The sequence below is a fragment of the Lemur catta genome, chromosome 2, assembly GCF_020740605.2.
Source record: "Lemur catta isolate mLemCat1 chromosome 2, mLemCat1.pri, whole genome shotgun sequence".
NCBI classification, from domain to species: domain Eukaryota; kingdom Metazoa; phylum Chordata; class Mammalia; order Primates; family Lemuridae; genus Lemur; species Lemur catta.
Genome location: NC_059129.1, coordinates 103698670 through 103715018, shown reverse-complemented (window position 1 = coordinate 103715018; position 16349 = coordinate 103698670). Strand labels below are relative to the sequence as shown.

Here is a 16349-nt window from a genome sequence, read left to right as displayed (position 1 = left end):
GATGATGTAAACGCAGGCACCACTGGCGTCAAGATAGTCATTGCAACCACGGAGTGATTAAGGTCCCCTGCTGTTACTCGGAGATTATGACCACTCTTATCTTGACAGAATTTAGAGAAATAAGATTGAAGTATGTATAACAAATTATTTAAAACACTGGTATATTCCTTTGGATGGTGAGAGTGAGAAAAAAAAAAGGAAAAAAAGAAATCACTGGTATATTTACTCATCACAGTAAGTGATTCACCCTAAGGCTAACTGGTCTTATAAACTGTTCCCAGGAGTTGAATGACTAAAGTACAAAGATTCTCTTACCTGGAGGTTCCAGGGATACCAGCCTGGTGACAACACCAAGTCAAGGTTTCAGCAATGGGTTTACCCTGAGAGACTGGTAAAATTTGCAAACAGTACCTGGAAAACATCCAATGGAAAAGATACTTCCAAGTCCATACATATATATTATGGCCTTTGTGTACTGGCTTAAAAGAATCCTAAACTGTTAAACTAATTCAGTAAGAAATGAAAAACAGAGTGACAACTCCTTTTTTTAATTCCTGTAAACATGGAGCAAGTACATTGAGTGTTACAGTGTGCTCCAAAGCTCAAGGTCAGTGACACAGATGATTGTTACCTGCATGGTTTGCTATATTTCCTCCAATAAAATGCAAAGGAGAGACAATTGTGTTGGTATCTGAATCCTGCTCCCAGACAGAATTTCATAGAGCAGATCAGGTAGTTACATAACAATGGCAAGTTAATTATATAGTATAGTTCTGACATTTTCTACATTTTTCAACAAATCCGTACTGTTTAGAAGACAACTTTGATCCTGACTGCATACCTGCCATCTGGGAAAACATCTGAGGGACGGAACATCATTTTCAAGGGAAAGGCCATGTTTACACCCAGGAGATCCTTCCTTCCCAGTGTCTGAGCTCTCCTAACTTCAACCATGGAAAGAGCCCATTGCCACAGCCCCCAGCAGGACTACCTGTGGGATTGGACAGGTCTTATACTCGACAACAGCATGCAACCTGCATGGCCATTTGCAAAGACCCCGGCCAAATATCCCCAGTTAACAACTTTTAGAGCTGCGTTGTAGGGCCAATAGCTTAGTACCCTCAAGAAGTGGGAAACCAAGATAAGGGGAAATACAGGTAATGAAATGAGCAGAAGAGTAACTATCGATTAGTTCTTTTCAGTAGAAACCTCAGTTAATCATTAATACTTACTGCTGCTTTAATTTAACCTTTTGTCTTCCTTGAAATGGAAAAGATGAGTTATCTTTAGAGAAGTTTATCTTCTCAAAAGTGCCTACTATTTGAAGATAGAAAAGAAGTAGTAGTTGGATGAAGATATTTATTTTTTGTCCCTACAAATATAATATAAATATATTGCTTGGTATAAATATATTGCTTGTCTTAGAAATAAAACTAATACAAAATAAATTTATTTAAATTAGCTCCTACTGCTAAATCATAGCACATATCTACAAATGATTTCCTATCGAAGACCTGTTACACTATACAGCCTTTGTTTTACCTTTTTTTTGAAGGTTTACATGTTGTAATCCTTAATATAAATTATAAAATGAGAAAATAATAAAGCAAACTAGTACAAGTGGATGATATATTGCCCTTTTTTAATCTGGAATTATAAAATCTCTCAGAAAATCCAAAATGATCGTATCCAAATTTTAACTAGTTTGCTTTCAGCAATGCATACATCTTCACCCAACACTGAGTGATTCCAAGAAGGAAGAAAGGCTCCTTTTTGCTTGTCATTTTAGTTACAGGATTTGTCTGCACAGCAGAGAAAAATGTTCCATTTGCTTCAGAGATGGGCAGAAATTTCTAAGCCATTTGGCTCAAGAGATGGTTTAAATAGGAATGAATTTAATATACCTTTAATTCTCTGAAGTAAGAGAACTCCAGCTGAGGCTTGGTCCGGGGCAAAGTCTGCTCTCGACACTGAAGAAAATCTATCACATTAATCCCAGCGGCTCAGAGGCCAAAGCTGCGTGAACAGAATGCTCAAGGATACAAAGTGTGAAAAGAATGCTTTGAAAGAAACTTTAAAAACAAAATCACTATTCAGAGAATACCAGGTCTTGTGTGGAATTATCCAGCACATAGGGAAAGATACAAATAATTATGCTTGAGAAACATAGCTAATTAAAAATAACTCAATGCATAAAAGGAAAACTATAGAATAACTTTTCTGCTCCAATGTTAATGTGAGATGCCTCATAATAGTAAGATTTTTTTTTTTAATTTCATTTCACATGAGCATAGAAGAGATGGAGAGGAAAATTATGTTGCCAGAAAATGCCAGGGTAGATTTACTAAAGATGTTATCATATACTGTATTTAAAACCAAAATCTAATTGCTGTAATTTATCATACTTCTGGTTATTAAAACCATGCTAATTTAAAGATTTTAATCATTTGTTACTTTTGCACATAGTGACTTTTTATAGAAGATACTATGAAAATTTCTGATTTTGTTAGCCTTTGTATGATTTTTTTAGGAGCTCCTAAGCAGAATTAACATACTTTAAATATATAATTGTATTTATATCAGTAATAAAAATTCCTTGTGTTTTTCTTTTAGTTTGTTCAGTGAAATATCCGGAACTGCTCTGCAATTGCTGAGCCTAACGTTTGAGAGCACAGGCTGCCCAATCCCTTTTAATTCCCTGCACACATCAAACATCGTAAAGAGCAGGGTGGGCCCCACCCTTCCTTTCGGTTTGGAGAGAGAATTCTTTTAATGATCAGAGAAATTTGAAAGGAAAAACAATACACACTCACTCTAGCCCGGGCAACAAAGTGACACTCTGTCTCAAAAAAAAAAAAAAAAAAAAAAAAAAAAACAATACTGACTTTGGCATGAGTTTGATCCTTGGTCTTGAAAAGTCAGAGACTCATAAGACAGTCATCAAGGCAACATAGCTCTTTAAAAAACAAACATTAGGCCCGGTGTGGTGGCTCACACCTGTAATCCTAGCACTGTGGGAGGCCTAGAGGGGAGGATCCATTGAGCTCAGGAGTTCAAGACCAGCCTGAACAAGAGGAGACCCTGTCTCTGCTAAAAATAGAAAAATTAGCGAGGCGTGGTGGTACACGCCTATAGTCCCAGCTACTCAGGAGACTGAGGCAGGAGGATCGCTTGAGCCTGGAAGTTTGAGGTTGCTGTGAGCTATGATAATGCCACTGCATCCTACCCAGGGCGATAGAGCGAGACTGTGTCTCAAAAAGAAAAAACCAAACATTAAATAATACTCTTTCTGGCTGGTAGAAGAAAGGTAAAGAGGTAAAAAAGTAATCATACAGTGCAGAAGAAAAAATGCATCCCGGGGTCAAGATGGCTGCCATATGGAAAAAGGGCAGAGGAGAGAAAGCAAGTGTAGGAAGGGTACTTGCCAGGGGCAAAATCCTTTCTCTGCTGTGGGTGTGGGAGGCCTTGGAGACACATAGCCCATTTCAACAGAATTTACGGACGCACGTCTCAATCCCAGTCCATTCCTGTTTCACCCCCTCCCTGTTCTCTCTAAATCTGCTCCTGTGAAAGTGGCTTCCACGTGCTTTCCCTCCCCGACCCCTTACCCAGTCCAGTGCCCTCTGCCTGATGAATAACCAGTTGTTCATTCTGCAGGTGCAAAATTCCCCATTAAGTGGACGGCCCCTGAAGCAGCCCTCTATGGGAGGTTCACAATCAAGTCTGATGTGTGGTCTTTTGGAATTTTACTCACAGAGCTGGTCACCAAAGGAAGAGTGCCGTACCCAGGTAAGAGCAGGACCTTGCAGAAATGGGCCTCTGATTAGAGGCTTTTGACACCATTTGGGGAAACCTCACTCAGTTTGCTTTCTGTTGAGCATGAGTTTGAAGAACATGGGCAGGTATTTAGCCAGAGGAAAGCAGAACTGGGATCCACCACGGTATGTAGACAAGCAGCCACTGTGAACTGTGTGCCGGGTTTAATGTAATTAACAGCTGGTCTGAATGCTGAACCCCACCCCTACGCCCCATCCCCAGCTCATGGAATCTCTCTCCTCTCAGGAGGAGTATGTGTCTGTGGTTCCCAGAGCAGAAATGTCACTGGCAGAGCCTCTGCCCAAATGGAGTTTGCAGACATGTCTGGGAAAGAGAAGGAGAAAAGCCCCCACTGCTTTTTGATTACACTATAGCACTGACCCATGGAGTGAGCCTGGCAGGAAGATGCCAGGACCTGTCCTCTCTGCAGGCCCCAGCTCCAGATGGCCAAAGAGAGCAGACACACATGCAAAATGCAATTTAGAGACCAGTCGCTGCCTGTTGCTGAGCAGTCCAAATATGCTATATCAAAGCATGTATAATGTAAAGAAATTGGAGATTCTTAGACCCTGAAATTTTTCTGGAGTATCAAATTCATCCTTTCCAAAGAAACCACAGGTTTAGGTTATCCATGCTTAAATTCATTAATTTAGACAGATGGTGACGTAAAGGACACTCATCCCATTTCACCTCCACGCTTTAGTGGTTACAGCACAGGGACGATCTGCTTTTTGAAATGTTAAGGACATATTTTTCAGTTACTGCTGAGTGGAGAGAGAACATAGCTCCTTCTCATGCCCTGCCTAAGAAAAGAGCTTAGCCAAGGAAAAAAAAAAAAAACAGTGATAGGAACGATAGCGGAGATTAATGAGGAATTTAGGTCTCTTGCAAATCCTAGGTTTGTAATCGTATCTTTGCAGTCAGAGGAGCCAGCGAGGGCAGATTAATTTGTAATCCCTTTGTTCGTTTTTCATGATTGTTTCTGGTCACCTTCCGAGAACACAGAGAAGTGCACATAAAGAGGGTCTCTTTCTGGATTGGTATAACCTCGAGACTCCTAGGAGAGCCGAGGTGACTTGGAGGCAACGTTGACAAATTCCCGGTCTCGGAAGCGCCAGCACGGGCATGTAGGGATGCGGGATGCGGGATGCAGGCGTGAGGCAGCTTTATTGATGCCCCCGGTGACTGCGGCTTCCGGCACACACAGGCGGCAGACTCTCGGGAATAGCCAGGCAGCACAGAAGGAAGGGCCGCCCTGGAGGGGCTGGAGCGCAGCATGGGGGTTTCTGAATTGCTCCTCGAGGGGGAAATGTGCGGGTCTCGGGATTTTAAACTAATTTCTTCCTGATCCCCTCCGTTTATAGTCACCCCATGTGTTGAACGCAATTGGGGGGAAAGGTTAATGTTGTTTTGCGTTCTGAGCAGCCTTTCCTTCCAGCATACAAAGAGGCTTTTTGTTTCTCCAGATCACACACAGAAGCCGAGACAAAGGGGTGGAGGTGAGGGCCTCAGCGAAGAAAGGCAGGTGTGCATTTCTGCAGGAGAGTCTTTGTCAGGTTTGGTTTTAGCAGAAAGAAAATGGCCTCATTTCACAACTTAGACTAGGATTCATTCATTTAGTGTAGCTGTAGTCAAGTATAAACTGTGCCAGGCATTTTTAAGACACTCATACTCTCAGCAAACATGGATTCGTTCCTGCCTCAGGGTAGGCACTGTTCTAGGTGCCAGAGAGAGACGAGTGAGCAAATAAATGAATTTAGTCCCTGCGCTTGTGGAGCTTATAGTCAGATAGATAAAATATGCATCCAATCCAGGAAGAAATCAGCTGTATTTGTTATTTATTATTAGAGACAGTCATCCTCAAGGGATGGATTACTTGACCTTACCCACTATGGGCCCCAAATCTTAATTCTGATACTGGGGTCCGGGCACCTGATTCAGCTGTCTACATACAACAGGTCTGAAGAGGGGCCTTTCCCGCAGCATCCCGTGAGGATGGCACAGGACTTTGAAGTGAGGACTAAGGCCACCTTGTCATGCGTGGTTGCATCTACGAGCAACTGCTGATAGAACACAGCGGGCTTTGGTAACTGCCTCTGATCCTGTGGGGTCGGGGAGGGCTGCTGTGTAGAGAAGGCAAGTCAGCCAGGCCTCGGAAGGTGAGTGGGGTTTCCTCAAGTCGAGGAAGCGGGAAGAGCATCGCGAAGTCTGGCACATGGGAAGGCCCCGGGGCTTGGGAGGACAGGGCCTGTTCAAGGAGCCACAGGATGAGTTTGAGGAGAAGAGGCCGCGTGAGGTGAAGAGCCTGGAACGGCAGTCGAGAGCGAGAGCCGGTCAAGCGGGCCGTGCGCTGCCTGGCTGGGAAGCAGCGGTGGCCGGGAGCCGCCCCTCACTCGTGAGGGATTGTTCCCTGGCCTGCTCCTAGCCACGGGTGCTTCGTGGCTTTTGTTTTTTAACATAGCTGTAATCATATTTGATTGGACTTGTGAATCTGACAGAAAACTCTTCTTGAGGGAGAAGCTTTTACAGAGGGATTCCAATTATAGGATTATTACCCTAATGAAGGATAACAATTCCTAGGGAACAAACAGTTCCATTAAGCTTCATCCAGACATCACTGTGAAAGGCAGGAAGGGCCCCCCTCTCTACACTCGGGCTGTCTGGGGGTGCAGACCAGGCAGTCCTCGTGTGCTGAGGGGTCACTTCTCCGCAGTCTTCCCCGTTGAGCCTTTGTGCCTGTGGGTAGAACCAGGACAGATTCCCAGGCCCCGTCCGTCTTGACTTTGATTCTGCATTTTGAAGGAGTAGTTTCTCAGTTGGCTGGAGGACGTTTGCAAGTCACTCTTTTTTGAGAACAGTAGGTGGTGGTACATTTTTCTGAGTTCTTCCATGCCTAAGAATGGCCTTCTGTCGCCTCCACACTTAGGAAAGCTACTCGGGCTGGTAGGTGAGGATGGAAGTGGGGGAGGAAGAGGTGACTTAGAAATGGATTTTATAAAAGCTTTCTAGGCATTTTTGCCCAGCATGTAAGAAGATCCAGAAGTGACCATCAGAGAAGGAACTTAGAATGGATTGTGTAAGGTGTGACCAAATAAAGGACAAAAGGGATGAGGAGACGATAAAACATTGGCAAGTTTTGTGAAAGGAATGGATAAAAAGGAAGGGACGAGGACAGTCTCAAACTGCATGAGAACCTTGAAGCCAGAGAAAAGAATACTGAAATGTGATGCTGAGATTAACAGGACGATAGTGAAGAGAAGTCACGTCACCTTACCAGATGAGGAAGGTTGCTTTCAAGACGTGTATCAAACATGCACGCAGCTCCAAAGAATAGCTCCGTGTCATCAGTCCCCTGCTAGCAGCCTGAACTGAATTCATTCTCAGCATTGCAGTCTAGCTTGCTTTTCTGCAAGCCCGGGTTCAGAACCATTCTTTGCATCAAGGTTAGAACTGATTTTATACTGATGTATAATGAGAAATAGAAACACGTAAGTAAAAGCAGTTTTCTGGAGTTGTTGCATAAAATCAGAGTTATGCCTTCTAATCTGGCATTTCACTTTCAAAACCTCTCTCAAATCCTTCTTTTCGTCTCTACTCCAGGTCTCTCCCCACCCACCCACTATTTTATCATTGTCACCAGCAGAGTTAATATCCTAGAAAGCACAGACCTAGTTATCTTACTCTCCTAGTCAGACACACCCATGGCTTCCTTTTGCCTTCCAGATAAATTCGAGAAGGCTTAGTTTTGCATAGTCCTTTGTGACTCTTTTCCTGCAGTCATTCCACAAATATTTATTGAGTGCCTACTGTATGCCAGGCACCAGCAGTATAGCAGTGAACCAACAGACAAATGCTCCTGCCCTCATAGACTTGCATTCTGCTTCAAGGAGACAAACAATAAACAAAGATAAATAAGCAAAATATATTGAATGTTGGCTGGTGATAACAGCTGGGGAGAAAAAGAAAACAGGGAAGGGGGGAGAGGGTGGCAGGGGAGACCTCCCTGGGAAGGTGCCATCTGAGGAAAGGTCTGAAGGAAGGGAGACTTGAGCCAGGTGGGTGTCTGGGGACGGAGCCTGCTATCAGGGGGAAGGGAGAGTGCAGAGCCCAGAGACCCTGCAGAACTGCAGGAGGCCCCTGTGGCTGGAGCTGAGGGAACAGGAGATCCCCGGGGGCGGATCAGATAGGGCCTTCCTAAGTCATTGTGGGGACTTTTGCCTTTATTCTTAGTGAGATGGGAAGTGAGGGGATTTGAACAGGAGAGTGACATGATCTGACTTAGCATTTCTCTCTTGCCATTCCCCATCTTTCACACTTTACCCCAGACACACCAAGAGATCTCTTTTGAACATGGAGGTCTTGAACATGCAGGCCCAACCAAGTGTCACCTCTTTTGTGAAGCCTTCCCCATGTCCAGACCAAATATGTTGCCCCTTCTGCTCGCTCCCATGACCCCTGGGACATTCTGCTGAAGCGCCTATTTGTGAGCCTGTATTTCCCAGTAGTTCTACACTGTTTGAGGGCAAGGGAGCTCCTGTGGTGTGGTGCCGACTCCCAGCACAGTGCCAGCCCCATGTAGACTCTCAGTAAGTGTAAGCAAATGAATGAATGAGACATAAAAGAAAGAACCTATGAGGTTTTTGAAACAAGGTTTTCAAATTTGGCCCATAGCCTGCAAAGCCTTTTAAATCTAGTCTATCATCTTCACACGTAGATACAATATGTATTTTCCCAGCCACCAGGTAGCCTCTGTCTTCAAAGTTGTTCTGGAAAACTGACCCTGTGGTCAGTTCAAACACCGTGTTCCAACACCGTTCTAGGCAGAACGTCCCGGCCATTCTGTTCTCTGGCTCTTAACTGAACACCTGTTTTCTGTATTTGGCAAGATCTGGCAGAGCAGGAGCATTTTCTTAAGCAAATTGCATTTATTCGTGCATTTGAAGCACTTTCAAATCATTCAGCAAGTGATAGCCGCTTGACTTTCTTGAATGCATCTAGTCACTGGATAATGACTTTAAGAAGTAAGGGAAATTAGTGAAACTGCTAGCTCCTTCCTTAAAGAATTACAAGTCCTACCCTGAGCCATAGACATGTATTTCCCTGTGTTCAACAGGGAGCAGATTCTCTGCGGCATAGGGAGGGCTCAGGACTCTCCGGCCAGGAGGAGAACAGGAAGCAGGATGGAACCTCTAATCTTGGCCGAGGCTGCCATGTCCCTCCCTGGCCCGTCCATGGTCCCTGGGACTTTTCCTTCAGTTCACAGTGTTCCCTCAGAGAGGGAATCCTGCCTGGGATGCCCAGAGGTTCACACTGTCACCTCCCCTACAAGGCTTCAGGCTTCCCTTGGCCAGTGTGGCTGGCGAGAGGAGGAGGGAGGAAGGGGGGGGGACAGCCAGGGAGGGGCCCTCCTCACCCAGCCCTGCGCTGCCGCTCCTCATCCTCAGTGGTACAGTCTCTCAGCCTCACTCTTGGCACCTTCCTGTCTTCTTCACTTCTTTATTTCTGGGACAAAGGAGTTCTTTATGATACTGTATTATCAACTTTAAATAACCTTTGTGTATTATGGGACCTGCATAGCTGGCATTTCTGTATTTATTAATGCAGTGGGCTTAATAAAAACAGCTGCCCTGAGGTTATCTGGTAAAATGGAGAAAGAGAAACAGAACTAGTCATTATTGTGCCTTCTCAAGATCAGTCCTTTATTTTCATCTATACTCTTTGATCAGCATCTCTCTGCCCAAAATTTTTACTTTGATCCTATACCGAAACCTAACATGGAGCCGCGTGGTTGTTGCCCAGTAAGGCAGCTAAAGCACATGATAATCTGATAATATGAGCACACGGGTGGTGCAGGCTCGTGCTGAGCAAGCACCATTAACACCCCGCCTTCTTCCAGCACTAGTGCAGCACTGCTCAACAGAAGAGTAAACACAGGGCCTTTTCACAGGGCTTATGCAGAGAGGCGAGGGGAGCCTCAGACGGAAGGCCTCATGCACAACATTGTATAGTTTCCTTCAAGTGGAAAGCACAGTTTGCAAAAGTACTTTGGATGTGTGATAACCTGAACATCATTCCCATTGATAAAGTACTTAATTCACATGGCACAAAAATCCAGGTTCTTGTAACCCATAGTCAAATCCAGATGCAAATATAAGCAGATAACAGTTAAAATCCCTAATTGTGCAGATATGGCCCCTCTGAGATTCATATTGGGCAGCTGCACAAATCAAAAGCCACTTTTCTTTCACAGAAGACAGTTTTTCTTTCTTTCTTTCTTTCTTTCTTTCTTTCTTTCTTTCTTTCTTTCTTTCTTTCTTTCTTTCTTTCTTTCTTTCTTTCTTTCTTTTCTTTCCTTCTTTCTTTCTTTCGTTCTTTCTTTTTTTTTTTTTTTGAGACAGGGTCTCGCTCTGTCGCCCCAGCTAGGTGCCATGACATTATCATAGCTCACTGCAACCTCAAACTCCTGGACTAAAGCGATCCTCCTGCCTCAGCTTCCCTAGTAGCTGGGACTATAGGCACACACCACCATGCTCAGCTAATTTTTTCTATTTTTAGTAGAGACGGGGTCTCACTCTTGCTCAGACTGGTCTCAAACTCCCGAGCTCAAGCAACCCTCCTGCCTCGGCCTCCCAGAGTGCTAGGATTACAGGCGTGAGCCACCACACCCAGCCAGAAGTTGTTTTCTCAAACAGCTGAAAAAGCACAGTGAATGTTGAGGTATTTTTTTGACCAATGGAGAAACTGAGGCTAGGGGAAGTCAAGTCATCTGCTGAAAGATGGATGCAAAGTCAGAAGTCAACAAGTGACAACTAATCCAGTGCTCCGCCAATGAAAGTGATGTTTATTCCTTCTCTAAACAATCTCAAAAAAAAAAGAGGAAAGTCTCTACTGAGTTCAAGAAGAGGAATGGGAAAGTTTAAAAGAAAAGGAGAGAAGGAAAAAAAAAACACATACATACATGAGAGTGGACATTGTTGGCAACCATATAGAGTGAGGGTTTGAAAGTGAGAGTTGGAAACTTCACCTCTGAGTGTGCTGGAAGAAGCTAGTAAAATGATTTAGAAAGGAGAATACAGTCATAATGGCAGGAATTGAGTATAGTCCTCCTGGCTGGAGAATCTTAGCTGCAGTGTTTTGGGCAGACCAACTGGAAATGGTGCTGTATCAGGGGCCATGTTTGAAAGCCTAAACTCCAAGGTGACAGGAGGCTTTCGTGGCAGCTCTGGGGAAGAGGAATTCGAAGGCAGACCCCCACACAGTGGACTAGTAAGGTGGTTTGTGCCCTGAGTACCATCGAGTGGTGCCCTGTGAGAGAGACCCACCGCGATGGCACATTTTCCTGAGTGACTCTTGTGAGACAGCAGGAAGGGCAGGTTGCTGCCCTGGAAGTGGGAGTGGAGAAGAGAGAGTTGGAAGGAAACCCGGCGGTGGTCTCTGTGCTTGCTGGCTGCCCAGCCCTGAGGCTCCTCTCCAACATGGAGGCTGGGAACCAGGGACACGCGCTGGTTGAAAAAAAACGCTCTCTATTGCAGCTCCCACTAGGAAACCTGGAAACCCGAAACCCAAACTGTTTATGACAGTGTTTCTCTAATACATGCCCAGACACTGTGTTTTAAAGTTCCTGTCTCTTCTTTTTCTCCCCTGGCCCTCTCCCCACTAAAAAGGGCGAAAAAAGAAAAACATTCCCAGGCATTCTCATCCGCTGTCTCAGTTGGAAGTACAATAAAAAGAATCTTGTCTCTGCTATCCCCATGTCCCTCCCAACTCTCTTCCTGAACACTCTGGTCCCCAAGACCCTATATATTCCCTTCCCATTCACTGCCCTTCACCTCCCAGGTGAAAAAAATATGGACCTTCTAAAAAGAAAAAATGAAATAGGCCTGTCTTTATGGTCGTGTGTAGAGTAAAAGCCATTTTACCAAAAACAAAATTCTTGGAAAAAACATGATTTTCAGAGTTTTTATAGCCAAGAATTCTATCTTTTAAATAAAGGTTGAATATTCTTAATCCAAAAATCCAAAATCTGAAATGCACCAAAATTTGAAACTTTTTGAGAGCCGACATGATGCTCAAAGGAAATGCTCATTGGAGCATTTCAGATTTTCGAAATTAGGGATGCTCACCTGGTAAGTATAATGCAGGTATTCCAAAATCTGAAAAAAATCTGAAATCCAAAACACTTCTGGGCCCAAGCATTTCAGATAAGGGATATTCAACCTATGTTAACACAGTCCACTTAATTTCTCTGTGTTGTTTGTAAAATAAAAACTAGCCTAAGCCTTGCTGAATGGGCCCATCTTGATTGTGCAGTTATTGTTGCAGAGGTACTTTGTGAAGGTGCCAGGTCCAAGGTCAGCCAATCCAAAAGTGGGTTCTGGCTTATGGATGCTTGGAAAAAGAAAAGAGCCAGTCCCATTCTGCTTGTCATTGTCAGCCAAGTGCATTGTTGAATAGCCCACTTTTCTGGCAAAGCTGTCATTGGTATGTTTCTACTTGGCCCAGTGCGTGGAATTGTTTTCATCTGCTCCCCATGCTTTGAGGAATCTAGGGAGAAGGTGGCCTGAGAAGAGAAGGAAAAGGAGTGGGAAAGGCGGGGGTGCAGGCAGGAAGGAGGTGGAAAGTGAGGAGCAGCCTGCCAGTGTCCTGCACAGGCCAGCTTACACTCTGTCCCCTGGCTCCAAATGCCCAGGAAGCAGGCTGCCTCCGGAGAGGCTGCGTGTTGAGTTCCTGTTGCCAAATCTGCTGTGTCCGAGGCTTGGGCCGAGCACTGGAAAAATAGGCTTGACCCAAGTGGCCAATTAAACTTTCCATTGGCAGAGATTGAATTAAGACTTTAAAAAAAAAAGTAAAATCTTTCCATTTGAGTAGTTTGCTTTTTAATGAAATGAAACATGTACTGACATAAGCTCTGCAGAGCAAGAGGAGAGTGATTAATTAAACTGTGTGGTGCCATTTTGGATGGAGAGTCTCAGTGACAGAATAAAGCATGAGCAGGCATTTTGGGGGGTTGTAGCCACCTCCAGAAGGGCCTGTCTGACCTCTGAGGTTCAGATCTTCTCCCTGTCTTCCCTCCAGTTCCTGCAGGCTCCTGGCAGGGACAGAGACAAGGGAGATTTGTGCAGGTTCAGGCAGAAATTTCTGTGATTTCTGAAATATTATGAAACCAAGGTCTGTACTAAAATGTGTGGCAAAGCAAACACTTTGGAGAATGCCAATCCTGATGTGTGATTTCTAAACCTTTCTGGGCAATATGTATGAAGACATAAAAAACAGTAAATAGCCTCATGTCAGGTCAGGTTTTGTGGCCAAATGAGGTCAGTTCACATCAGTTCTGCTGCCAAGTGAGTTACAAAAACATTTTGGTTTTCAGACCTTGTTGGAATTTGGAATTGTGGATAAGGAAATGCTGGCCTGTGTCCCTTACCCTGTTTGTCCAGAGCACTGCGGAAAAGGCAGCTCTGGGTTCCTCCGCTTGCTTCCAGCTACCCCCCAACCACCCCACCCTGTACCAGGTTTTCAGCAGTTAGAGGAGGATTTAAGCTAATTAGCCACAGAGCTGCCACCTCTCCCTCCCACAGCCTGCGTGATATGGAGGCAGGGACCCAGACTCTCTCACCAAATGTCTCTCCCTAAAATTAAGGGTCATCCTGACCTGTGAGGTGATTTTGCAATACTTGTGTTGAAGGCCAACTTCAACAGAGCGGAAACAACATGTGGACATTATCACCTCAAGAAATTATAACAGCAGAGAATGGGAATGCATCCTAAAAAGGTGTGGACAGACATGTGACCTATAGGGCAATGGCTGACAGCCAGGGGGAGCCAGGTACACCCAGCTCCAAAAGTAACAACATGACAATGAGGATTGGCAACAGACCCAAAGTCTGAGTGCCCCCACCCAGGAGGACAGGGTTGTGCTCTGGGCCTGGTGCCTCTGGCCAGGCTGACAGGTTTCTAGCTCGCAGGCTGCCACCTCCTGCAGAATTTAAGGGAGCTGTGTGCATATGCCATGTTCTCCTGCTAGTCGTAGCCCTGAGAGAGAGAAGAAATCTAGGTTTCTGTATGGCTTGAAATCAGGTTCTTGCTTTTGTAAATTAACCAGGTCAGAAAGTGAGCGGGATTCCAGACTACAGGCTTGGGGGCCAGGAAGCAGCCAGAAAATATACCAGGGCTTGGTGGGGAGATGGCGAAGGTGATAGGATGGAAAAGGGAATGAAAACTGGAGAATAGTGCCTGGCAGTAGCTGGGAAAGAGGTCAGCCCGTTTGCCTCACCCCAAGTGTGGTATTTCCTGTGCTGTCATGAAGGCCCGCGTGCAGGAGCCGCGTCCTCTGCAGTCAGCGGTCCCCCGCCATGGCCTCTGTGAGTGCCACGCAGCCCAGCGTTTCAACACGGGGGCAGGAAAGTCTCACATGATGGATGGCCTGGCCGAGGTCAGCGGTAAGCACAGGCCCTGGAGGTGCCCTGTGTCTCCATCAAAGTCACCAAACTCCAGGGCACTTTGGGGTCACCAGGCCAGACGGTGCCGGGCCGCGCTGGCATGATGGCAGATCTCGGACAGTGGGGCTTCAAGATTTTGCCCAGACACGAGGAGAACTCATTTACGAAGGTCATAAATGGAGGTTATAAATGCTATAAACAAGGGGCAGTGTGCTTTCATTCTGCGAAGGTGTTTTTCTCTGCTTTATTCATTCATATATTTGTGTCAGCTTAAGTGACATGTAATTTATATACAATAAAATTCAGTGATTTTAAGAATACAATTCAATGAGTTTTGATAGACATCAACAGTCACACCACCACGTACATGACATAGAACAGGGGTTGGCAGACTGCAGCCCATAGGCCAAATCTGACTCCCAGCCTGGTTTTGTTTTGTATGTTTTTAAATAAAGGGTTGTAAAATAAAAGGAGAAGACATAAATCATATGTGACCTATGGACCCAAAAATATTTACTATCTGGCCCTTGACAGGAAGAGTTTGCTGACCTCTGATACAGACATCCCCTCTGGCCCCTGTGCAGGCATTCCTCCCCCCCCACTAGCAGCCACTGATCTGCCTTCTCTGCATGTAGTTTTGCCTTTTCTAGAATTTTGTATAAATGAAATCCTACAGTATGTTGCCTTCTGTGTCTGGCTCTCTTCATTTATCACGCTTTTGAGATTCACCGTCTGAGTTTTTGCACGTATCGGTGCCACGTTCCTCTTGTATTTCTGAGTGGTATGGCAGGATTCATCTCCCGGGTGAGGCGGGGGCCCTCCACGTATTTTAGCCACGTGCAGACTCAAAGGAGAAGAAAGGGGAGCTCCAGTCAGGCCTGAAGCCCAGAGGTGCCCACGCTCACTGTGCTTGTCTCTGCAGGCATGAACAACCGGGAGGTGCTGGAGCAGGTGGAGCGCGGCTACAGGATGCCCTGTCCACAGGACTGCCCCATCTCTCTGCATGAGCTCATGATCCACTGCTGGAAAAAGGACCCCGAAGAACGCCCCACTTTTGAGTACTTGCAGGGCTTCCTGGAAGACTACTTTACCGCCACAGAGCCCCAGTACCAACCTGGTGAAAACCTGTAAGGCCCGGGTCTGCGGAGAGAGGCCTTGTCCCAGAGGCTGCCCCACCCCTCCCCATTAGCTTTCAATTCCGTAGCCAGCTGCCCCTGAGCAGCAAGAACCGTCCAGGATCAGATTGCATGTGACTCTGAAGCTGATGAACTTCCATGGCCCTCATTAATGACACTTGTCCCCAAATCCGAACCTCCTCTGTGAAGCATTCGAGACAGAACCTTGTTATTTCTCAGACTTTGGAAAATGCATTGTATCGATGTTATGTAAAAGGCCAGACCTCTGTTCAGTGTAAATAGTTACTCCAGTGCCAACGATCCTAGTGCTTTCCTTTTTTTAAAATGCAAATCCTATGTGATTTTAACTCTGTCTTCACCTGATTCAACTAAAAAAAAAAAAGTATTATTTTCCAAAAGTGGCCTCTTTGTCTAAAACAATAAAATTTTTTTTCATGTTTTAACAAAAACCAATCAGGACAGGTGTTTGTTTTTTTTTCTTTTTTATAACTATGAATATATATAATATATATGTCCCTGTACATATACAATGTGGGTGCTAACGTGGAGACTGTGGCCAGCCTAGACCACAAAGCTGCAGGGCCCAGAGTGAGGATTTTACTGCAAAATCAGCATCAAAGCACTGGTGTTATTCTCAAAACCAGTGGCCTCTTTTTGGCTTTTGCAAAGCATGATTTTTTTTTTTCATTTGGATTGCACTTTTTTGGTTCATGACTGTACCTGTAGATGGTTGTTAACGTTGACTCTTTTCAGGAACTCCCCTCAAGCTGAATTCAAAAGTTCTGTTACCAGTATTTGCTTCGACTTACTGCAGTTTGTTCTTGAAACTTAAAAGCGAGCATATTTAAGCAAGCAAATGGCCAATACTACCGAGGGAACTGGAAGATGGATACCACACAAACTGCTTGTATAAAAATATGAATGCTGAAATGTTTCAGACGTTTTTTATTTAATAAAC

The 16349-nt window shown here is 45.0% G+C and overlaps 1 protein-coding gene across 4 annotated transcripts in view; it reads left to right on the top strand.

Moving 5' to 3' along the window:
• FYN (FYN proto-oncogene, Src family tyrosine kinase) overlaps positions 1-15844 on the top strand; it is a 195689-nt gene extending 179845 nt beyond the window's left edge. For all 4 annotated transcript variants that reach the window (XM_045544197.1, XM_045544200.1, XM_045544199.1 and 1 more), the window contains 2 exons: positions 3658-3789; positions 15178-15844. In XM_045544197.1, the coding sequence (XP_045400153.1) occupies positions 3658-3789; positions 15178-15386 (341 nt within the window). In that variant the 3' untranslated portion in view covers positions 15387-15844. The remainder of the gene's footprint in view (positions 1-3657; positions 3790-15177) is intronic.
• The last annotated feature ends 505 nt before the right edge of the window (positions 15845-16349 follow it).